At 36.1% G+C, this 9,559-nt stretch overlaps 1 protein-coding gene across 3 annotated transcripts in view; it reads left to right on the forward strand.

Annotated features, from left to right (window-relative positions):
• Positions 1–9,559, forward strand: part of LOC106869104 (DNA-directed RNA polymerase III subunit RPC4) — a 23,968-nt gene that overhangs the window by 4,051 nt on the left and 10,358 nt on the right. For 2 of the 3 annotated variants that reach the window (XM_014914643.2, XM_014914642.2), the window contains exons 3-7: positions 517–612; positions 2,050–2,225; positions 2,720–2,862; positions 4,975–5,089; positions 8,373–8,504. In XM_014914643.2, the coding sequence (XP_014770129.1) occupies positions 517–612; positions 2,050–2,225; positions 2,720–2,862; positions 4,975–5,089; positions 8,373–8,504 (662 nt within the window). The remainder of the gene's footprint in view (positions 1–516; positions 613–2,049; positions 2,226–2,719; positions 2,863–4,974; positions 5,090–8,372; positions 8,505–9,559) is intronic. The other variant, XM_052978491.1, reaches the window with a different exon arrangement.

Consider the following 9,559-nt stretch of genomic DNA (forward strand, 5'->3'; position numbering starts at 1 on the left):
GCCTCGGTGAGGCCCAATGTACGAAGGTCTTGCCTCACCACCTCAGCCCAGGTGATCATATCAAATAGTGTTGTGCAAACCTTTATTCTCAATATGTTTTAAAAGCATAAAGTAGGAGATGAGTTGATAAAGTCTAGACAGATGTGGCTATGAACAAAGTTTTGGTGTCACTGATTCAGTTTTTATTATATGGCTTAGTTGTTGTAGAAACGTTTTTTTTTAGGCACTGGTGAATATATTCAAGGTAAAACCAGAAAATTATGTAAGATGTGACTGGAGGACTTGTTTGTTAATTGTACAAAGTGTACAAAAATACTGTGATTCAATCAGTAATTCATTTATTATTATATATAATCTCTAATTGTCTTTCTTTTTTTAAAAAAAAAAAATCTTTACCATCATCTCTCTTTCCTTCCCTTTGTTTTCTGAACAATTAATTATTCATATGCACATCCTGTGGTGTTATGCTTTGAAATCAAATATTGTTATCCCTCTGCTGTTTATTTACACCAACAGGTTGCCTTCAATTCGTGGTCCCCGTGATTTGACACTTGGTGGCATCCCTAAGAAAGTTTTTATGCCAAATATTCCTTCTCGAAGATCAAAAGAAGAGTAAGTAGAAGTCTTCTTCTTTGCAGTTTCCATGTCTTCTTTTAATACTGGGTGCAGTATATATCTTTACCCATTATTCATTTTATCATAAAATAAGAAGTTTTAGTGTTTGGTTAATGAAAGTTTACAGGTTAATTATATTTATTAACAATATTTTACATATATTTACAATTCTACAATTCAAAATGACCACCATTTGTTTCTACCATAGCCCTTAATCTTTTCACAACTGAAGTGGATGACTTATTATGTTTAAATAATGGGTAAATGTATATGCTGCACCCAGTATATTTCTCAGATGATTATTTTATAAATACTGAGAGGTAAAAGTCTATCCGCAATATACAATGCATTTTGTAGAGGAGAACAGATCAATTGGGTGAGTTATTGAACTACCAGCTTCATAGATGTTAAATTTATATCCACTTCATACATTTGAACTGTGTATTTAGTTCTGCATACTTCAGTTCACTTTATTATTAAATATAAGATCTGGGTATGTACCCTGGAATCAAATTATATTGTTGGGGCTTAGTGCTGATCCTAATGAAATTCTCAGAGACTTTGGGAACATATATTTTATTGTTTTATTTTATATTATAAAGTAACAGATTACCCTGCTTGTCTCATTTCACTGTTGAGGAATGAGCAGTAAAAACAGCCTCTAACTGTAAAAAGTAATTAATTCATATCTTACTATGATGTTGGAAAAACACCTTTGTAATTGTTTATATATTACTAATGATGTGATAAATTCAGAGTGAGGTGATAAAGTCATAACTGAAGCTTAAATTACTTAATTTTATACAGATTTATTCTTTACATACACCATCACTGTTTATCAAAAATTGATCTGTATAATTGGTTTTACTTGACTCTATAGCTAGTTATTTAGTCTGTGTAATTAGCTAACTGCTATGGAGTGTAATTTAAGAGCTCAGCATGCTGAGTAAGTGGTCTCATTTTAATTCTTTGGTTGTAACTATTTCAGTTACATAACTGATTCTCTTAGGAAAGCATGAAAATCACAACCTTATGTACCTTCTCTAAAGATCTTCAGCTTCATGTCTTTGAAAGGTTTTGTGAAACTACACTAATGTACCTTCTGAAAAACTATTATAGCATCAGTATAACTTCGTTGGGGAATACTTCTTGTACCAAATGGAAAAGAAAACTAGAAAAAATTGTTGATATTGTATCTAAAGTAGCCAAGCAACAAAATAAAGATAGGTTAAAGATATTGGTTTCTAATTGCTGGTCATGGTTTTAGTTATATTATTAATGCACTCAAGGTAGGTATAAATATTACATAGCACTCTGTTGATTCCACTTAGTATTTTATGTTTCTTACCTGCCTAACGTATGATACATAAACTAAAAAAAAACCTTATTTAGTTGGTTACTCAATAATTATTGTTGACAATGTACCTTCTGTAGCAGCACCAGCAGTACAAATTTGAAACCAGAAAGCCAACAACAAAGTCCCAAATTAGATCGCCATTCACGGCATGAACGAGATCGCGGAAGAGGTCGAAATAGAGGGAGAGACAATGTTGTACAGTCACATTCCATCTTTGAACAAGGTCCCTCTGGGGAGTTTCTTTCTCGGAATAGTAAGTTATTTTCTTTTGTTCTTTTATCTTTTGTTACAGCTCAAATTGAATGTGTTTGATTTTGATATTGCAACAGTTCAGTATATATTTCATCTGTCTATTTAGAAATAAATATACTCCATGTACCATTAATCCATTATTATTTAGAATATGAGACATTTTGGTGCAACTGTTTTGACGTAATTGATTCAACACTGACTTACTTGACATGAGATGTTTTAATGTATCTCGTCCTTTCTCTCTCTCTCTCTCTCTCTCTCTCTCTCTCTCTCTCTCTCTCTCTCTCTCTCTCTCTCTCTCTCTCTCTGTGTGTGTGTATAAAGAGAGGGGAAGTGTTAATGTCAATCATGTTCAATTAATAAATTGTAACCACTCTCTTTCTCACATTCTTTCTATCTGTATGTGCATATTTCTACATGTGTGTGTGTGTGTGGGGGGGGATTGCCTGCAGCACCAAAGAGTACTGTTGTCTCATTCCATTATTATTCTTGCAGGAGCTCCATCTTATTCCTCTGGTGATGGTGGTGGTGGTGGTGGAGGAGGAGGCGGCGGCTCCAAGATTTATAAGTCATCTTTTAATAAAAGAGAAAATAAAGAAGAAACAAAAAAATTACTTGACAGACTCCTAAAGGATGATGTAAGTCAGTTTTATTGTTGACTAGCTTGAGTAGCTTATCATTGCCAGGCAATTTTCGCAATAGAATGCCTTTCTATTGTTGAGAGCTGAAGAATTATGTATATTATTTGTCCTCATCTTGATTGTCGTTAGCACCATGTTTCGGCTGATGTACTCTTCAGCCTTTATCAGGTGTCCTGGGGGAATTTCGAACCTGGGTTCTCATTCCTAAAGTATTTTTCCGATGTTATTATTATTCAGGTCACTACCTGAAATCGAACTTGGAATCTTGGGGTTAGTAGCCCGCGCTCTCAACCAATACACCATGAGAACTCAGGTTTGAAATTTCTTCAGGAGACATGATGAAGGCTGGAGGGTATATCAGCCGAAACGGGGTGTTAACAACAAACAAGATGAGGACAAATATCCGTCAAATGTAAATAATGTAGAATGCCTTTATTTCAATTTTTTTATTCCAAGTCAAATCATGTCTTCCCCGATGGATAGGCCTCTTGATTGGGACAGATTTCTGCTTTATTTGGGGCAGTTTATGTCTCAATAAATGGAGACTTTTGTTTTTCCATTTGGTACATAGACATAAAGATTTTTCTTACATCCTACTCTTGAACATAAAGCTGACCATAGATGAAGGAAGGCTCTTCAAGGTGTAAACCAGGAACCAAAAATGTTTACCCCTGCAATTTGTTGATGGTCATGGCACAACTAAGGCTCACTGGAAATTGAAGTTGTTTGAATTGAAATAGATCATCATCTCGTGAGTCCATGTGATGGAGGCTCTTGTGTGGTTATCATCTAATCTATGCATTCTATGCTTGGGTGTTTCCTGAGATCGTGTGACGGAGGCTTGTGTTCGCATATCATCAAGAGTCGATTCATTCTCTATTCAGGTGTCTCCTGAGCTTGCTGCTGACACTGTGAGGGTCTTTCAATTCTGTCACCCTCATGGAATTCCTTACACACATATACACACATGCACACACACACATACAAACATACGCACACTTAACATGTGAGATATACACAGAGAGAGGTAAATATATGTAGAAAGGGGTAAGTTTACACTGAGAAAAGCATAAAAGATGGAAAGACATAGGTTGACAGAGAGAAAGGTATGCAGACAGACATGCTCATCTGTGACTGACTTGCATTACATGTCATATCGAGAGAGAGAGAGAGAGAGAGGAGCAGCATGCAAGAAAGGTATCCACATACTGAGAGAGAATGTGGTAAATATATATAGAGAGAGATAGAGAGGAAAAGCATAAATAACAAAATGAGACAAATAAACAGATAGAGGGAGGTAGATAGTTATAAGATATGACACACATACACACATATACAAACACACACACACTCAGGTGATCATGAGTTTAAAATGGCTGTTTCTAATCTGGAAGTTGAGTTATTTCTTGAAGTAAATTATACTTTTTGATTACTTATAACCAAGTACTTTCTCCTTGGGATGCTGATTTTGAAAATCAAATCTGTTTTTCTCTAGGACACACCATTTCAGAGCCTTTTGATGACATGCACATATACATACACTCTTACACTCTCATTTATATGGTAGATAAATGCTAAAATAGAATGACAGAGTATCTTTTTTCTTTTCAGAATTGTATGAGACACCATCATTTTAATGTGCATTTTCCATGGTTTGACTGAGTGTATAACATGGTATTTTCTATGTATCTTGATTCTGTACAACTTCATTCATAAGATTTAACTTTTTAAACCTCAATCAAATTATTAACCTGGAAAGATTTATTGCCTATCAACTTTGTGTTGTATAAAAAGGATGAGAATTAGCCCTTAAAAGCCATTGTTTAAAAAATATTATCTGAAACCTACCCCTTGGATGGGCTGGAATTCAGAAGGTATATTTCTAAACAATGTACCTAGTTGGCTAACTAGCCCACATCAGCCCTGACCAAAGGCATTCCAGCCATGACTATCCCATTTTTTCAGACAATGTATGAATGACCATGTCATTCAGTGGTTTCTCTTTTTGAAATTGTATGAGATTTGACTGCTATTTCTAGCTGATAATACAGCCGTATAAATGTTCTCCTGACATCTTAAGTAGCCTAATGTTTTATTTATGTTTGTCAGTTTATAGAACCATGTGGGATAGATGATGACAGTATGCAGCCTGTGCAGCTCCCTTTCACTTGCAAACTTGAAATGAAGGATGAGAAAGAAAATATTGGTACCATACCAATTAAAAGTAAGTATTTCAACTTGAAACACTTTAACTAGAGAGCCCACTTTTGTGTTGCTCTACCACTTGTCATCAGCACTGTAGTGTGTCCATCTAGCAGTAAATGGCTACTGTGAGCAGTACTGCTTACTATTGTAAGTGGCAACCCTGTATAGCACCAAATATTTCACAGTGTTCTGGTGCATTTTTTCATGGCACACCACTGTAGAAATTGTCTTGCCCTCAGAAAGACAAAAGAGACCTCTTAACCTAGTTTTGTCTCTGCTCCATTTTCCAACCACTTCACAGAGTGTACTGGGTATTTTTCATTGCACCAGCATTAATGAGGTTGCCTTGTAATTAACTAGGCTAAATAGCTCCCGTGACTGAGAGAGAGAATAGGAGATGGGGTGGTGATTTTAGGCAAGCTGTTGAAAAATTTAAGTATGATGAGAGGGGTGGTAGAGAAAAGACTAACAAAGACAAGGTGAGGGAAAGGAGTAAAAGAGAAATAGCTGTCTCAGTTGAGATGTCTTGTCATGCTAGTTACTTGGTGGCATCACTGGTGCTGGTGTCATGTAAAAAGCACCCAATACATTCTGTAAAGTGGTCGGCATTAGGATGGGCATCCAGCCATAGAAGCCCTACCATAGAAGACAGCAGGGCTTGGTATAGTCCCCTGGCTCACCAGCTCCTGTCAAATATCCATGTCAGCATGGAAAGTAGTTGTTTAGTGGTAGTGGTGATGATGATGATGATATATAAACTGGCTAAAACTAAACTTGAGAGCCGTCTAAATCTTCAAGCAGCTATTTTGATTTGAGACACACACCAACAAACATCATGATAGTGATATGGAACAAGAGAAAACACTCCCACAGAAATTAAAATTTATGTAAGGAAAATTAAAATTCAGAATTAAGGGAGGTAACTTGCATATATATATATATATATAAAAGTGGTTTGACTGAGTATTGGTAGCAGTGCAGGCAAATAACAATCCATACTTTCATTTCTTTCTTCCTCCTACCTTGGTCTATCTTATGTACTCATGCTTTCTCTTACCCATTCTGTTGGACACATAGCTCTAATCAAACGAAAATAACATACAGTAGTAAGAGGAAATGTCACTATCTTGGAAAGGATCAGTTATAATTATTTATTATAGTGTGAAGACTATTCTCTGTTTATACTTCATGTTTCATGATTTTTTACAAATGCTACTATTGATTGCCAAGGAAACATGGACAGCAGTATAAAAAATGAAGAATAAGGTCATATATCATTATTTAACGTCCGTTTTCCCTGTTGGCATGGGTTGGATGGTTTGTCACAAGCTGACCAGCTGAAGAGCTGTCCAGGTTCCATGTCTGTTTTGGCATGGTTTCTATGACTGGATGCCCTTCATAACGCCAATCATTTTACAGTGTGTTCTGGGTGCTTTTACACAGCACAGGTGCGTTTATGTAGCTCTGGTATATGTGCTTTTTATGTGGCACCAGCACCCATGAGCTGCAAGATTAAGAATGCTCAACTGGAGAGAGATGCTGGGGACAAGCCTGTGTGCAAGGACAACCATGCTTTTATTTAGCTTGACATGTCTTTTCAAGTACAGCAAACCACCAAGAATCTTGGCCCCCTATCATCCCCTCTGTGAGTCCCAACGTTTGTAGTCACAACCCATGTCTCACTTCCATGTTGCATAGCTGTTTGTACACAAGCATCATACATTCTGCCTTTCACTCTGAGGGAGAGGCCCTTCATTACTAACAGTGGTTGTAGCTCTCTGAACTTCGCCCAGCCTATTCTTATTCTAGCGGCTATGCTTTTGGAACAAGCTCCTTTACTACTAACTTGGTCACCTAAGTAACAGAAGCTGTCTACTACTTCTAAGGATTTCCTTGACATTTGAGAGAGTCTACTTTTTTGTACATTCCTGATGTTTAATGTACCTGTACATCTGCTACATGTAAAGACTACTTTCTCTGTTAGTCTTCCAGTGATACCGCTGCACCTCTGATATGTTCATATCTTGCACTGGGTTCACCTCATGGAGTTTCTCCCAATACCTTTCTACATATTGAGCAGGGATCTGTGATTTATCTCTTTTTCTACTTATCATTACTTTGGTCTTTGCTAAATTAACTCTAAGATCCTTTGATTGTTGTCTGTGCTTCCATACCTAAATTTCTTCTCTAGTTTTGGTAGTGATTCAGGGATAAGAACAAGATCTTTGGTATAGGGGAGCTCTCAAGGGCAGCCAGTCTTAAATTCCTCAGTTATAGCTTGGAGGATCATGATAAACAAGATGGGGCTAAGAACTAATCCCTGGTAGACTCCTACTCGTACACTAAACTCCTTGCTATACTCATTGGCGACTCTCACCTTACTGACAGCATCTCTGTACATAGCTCTCATTAACCATTCATCTATCCCTAGCTTGTGCATTTACCACCAGATAAGGGAGTGGGAGACCCTGTCAAAGGTTTTCTCCATGTCAACAAATTTAGCTAAGTATTTCTCCTGCAGCTGTCCCACCAGGAATATAGCACCGGTGGTGCTTCTTCCTGGCACAAATCCAAGCTGCATCTCATCTATGTTAACTCTCTTCCTAATTAATTGAACTATAATTCTTTCTGCAACTTTCATCACCTGGTCTAGCAATTTGATGCCACTATAATTATTTCTGTCTAGGTTATCATTCTTGCCTTTGTAGCAGTTGACAATAATGCTGCTACACCAATCATTGGGTATAACTCCCTCGTGGATAACCTGATTAACCATATGGGTGATCAAGTCATATCCCACTCTGCCAGATATTTTAAGCATCTCAACAGTGATTCCTGATGGACTGAAGGCTTTACCTGTTTTCATATCCTTAATTGCTTTATCTACAAACCGCTGTCATATATCTATCTATCTGTCTGTCTGTCTGTCTGTCTGTCTACATACACACACACACATAGATACATATATTATGATTTCATATAGGTATAGCAATACTAATTACCAGCTGTTAGAACTCAGTATACATATGTTTTAGAATAAAGCATTGGGTGAGTACAGAGCATAATATTAATTAATGAATGACAAGAGAACAAGAGTCATGTAATTACATTTACTAGCTTACTGCTATAAGATGCAGGGCACTCAGATGTGAGTATGTTGTTTCTTATAGCAGAAACGTCTATAAGATAGTGAAGGTGATTATGTGACTTCTGTTCTCTTATTGTTCATCAGTATATATATATGTGCGTATGTATATGAGGGCAGATGTTTTATATTAATTTTGATTTTTGTGATATTTTAGCTGAACCAAGTGAAGAGAATATGTTAACAGATGCAAAAACAACAGAAATAAAAACTGAGCAACCATTTCCAAAACATGCTTCCGGTAAACAAAACACATGTGAACAACTGTTCAGTAAATGTATGAAATCAGGTAAGACCTCATTTTGTTGTTTGGTTTTCATATTGATGTGTCACTCATTGTGTAAAAGTAACATTATATCCATATCGTCGAATGTTATCCTTCAATTACTTAATCATTATATCAAATAGAATTAGTTTTCATCAATAATTGTATTTCAATTGGCGATTGATACCAAAATATTCATACAAGTAAGGCCATTGCTGTCTATCAGTAATGCTCTGTGGGCAAAATAATTTAGTTATTCTAATTTTGGCAATCAATCGTTGTTTGGTCTCAAAGAACTGAAAGTATTTGTTTGGCAAATTTTATATGGAACTTGCCAAACAAATACTTTCAGTTCTTTGAGACCAAAGACGATTGATTGCTCTAATTTTTTTTTTTTTTTTTTTTGATGTGACAACGCATAGCCAAACGTGGACATTTACTCTTGTCTTCAAATTTTACTGGAAATTTCTAAGAAAAATTTTACTAGAAATTTCAAGAAAATTTTACTGGAAATTTCAAGAAAAAGAGGAAAAAAAAACAAACCTATACTGGTACAACACCAATTTTCCAGACATAGTTGATCTAGAATCTCTTATAATCCACACTAATTTATACTATTGTATCCATACTTCATTTAACTATCTAAGTAAATTTAATATTTCTTTAATTTAGAATGTTGTGACTAAAGTGATCACCTCTGGTTTGGAAAAATCAGCAATCTAGAAAGGCTTTGAAACCAAAATTTCCACAAAATCAATGTTATAACTGTATTGTGTTTCTCGTCAACAGTGACATTACTGTACTTATAACTTTACTGATCCCAATCATTATCTTTCGAGAATCCATACAAAATCTCACATTTTATGTTTAGTATATCTTAAAAGTTACAGTACATAGGTGCAGGAGTGGCTGTGTGGTAAGTAGCTTGCTTACCAACCACATGGATCCAGGTTCATTCCCACTACGTTGCACCTTGGGCAAGTGTTTTCTACTATGGCCTCGGGCCGACCAAAGCCTTGTGAGTGGATTTGGTAGACGGAAACTGAAAGAAGCCCGTCGTATATATGTACATATATATA

Source organism: Octopus bimaculoides, chromosome 2 (genome assembly GCF_001194135.2).
Source record: "Octopus bimaculoides isolate UCB-OBI-ISO-001 chromosome 2, ASM119413v2, whole genome shotgun sequence".
Lineage (NCBI taxonomy): Eukaryota > Metazoa > Mollusca > Cephalopoda > Octopoda > Octopodidae > Octopus > Octopus bimaculoides.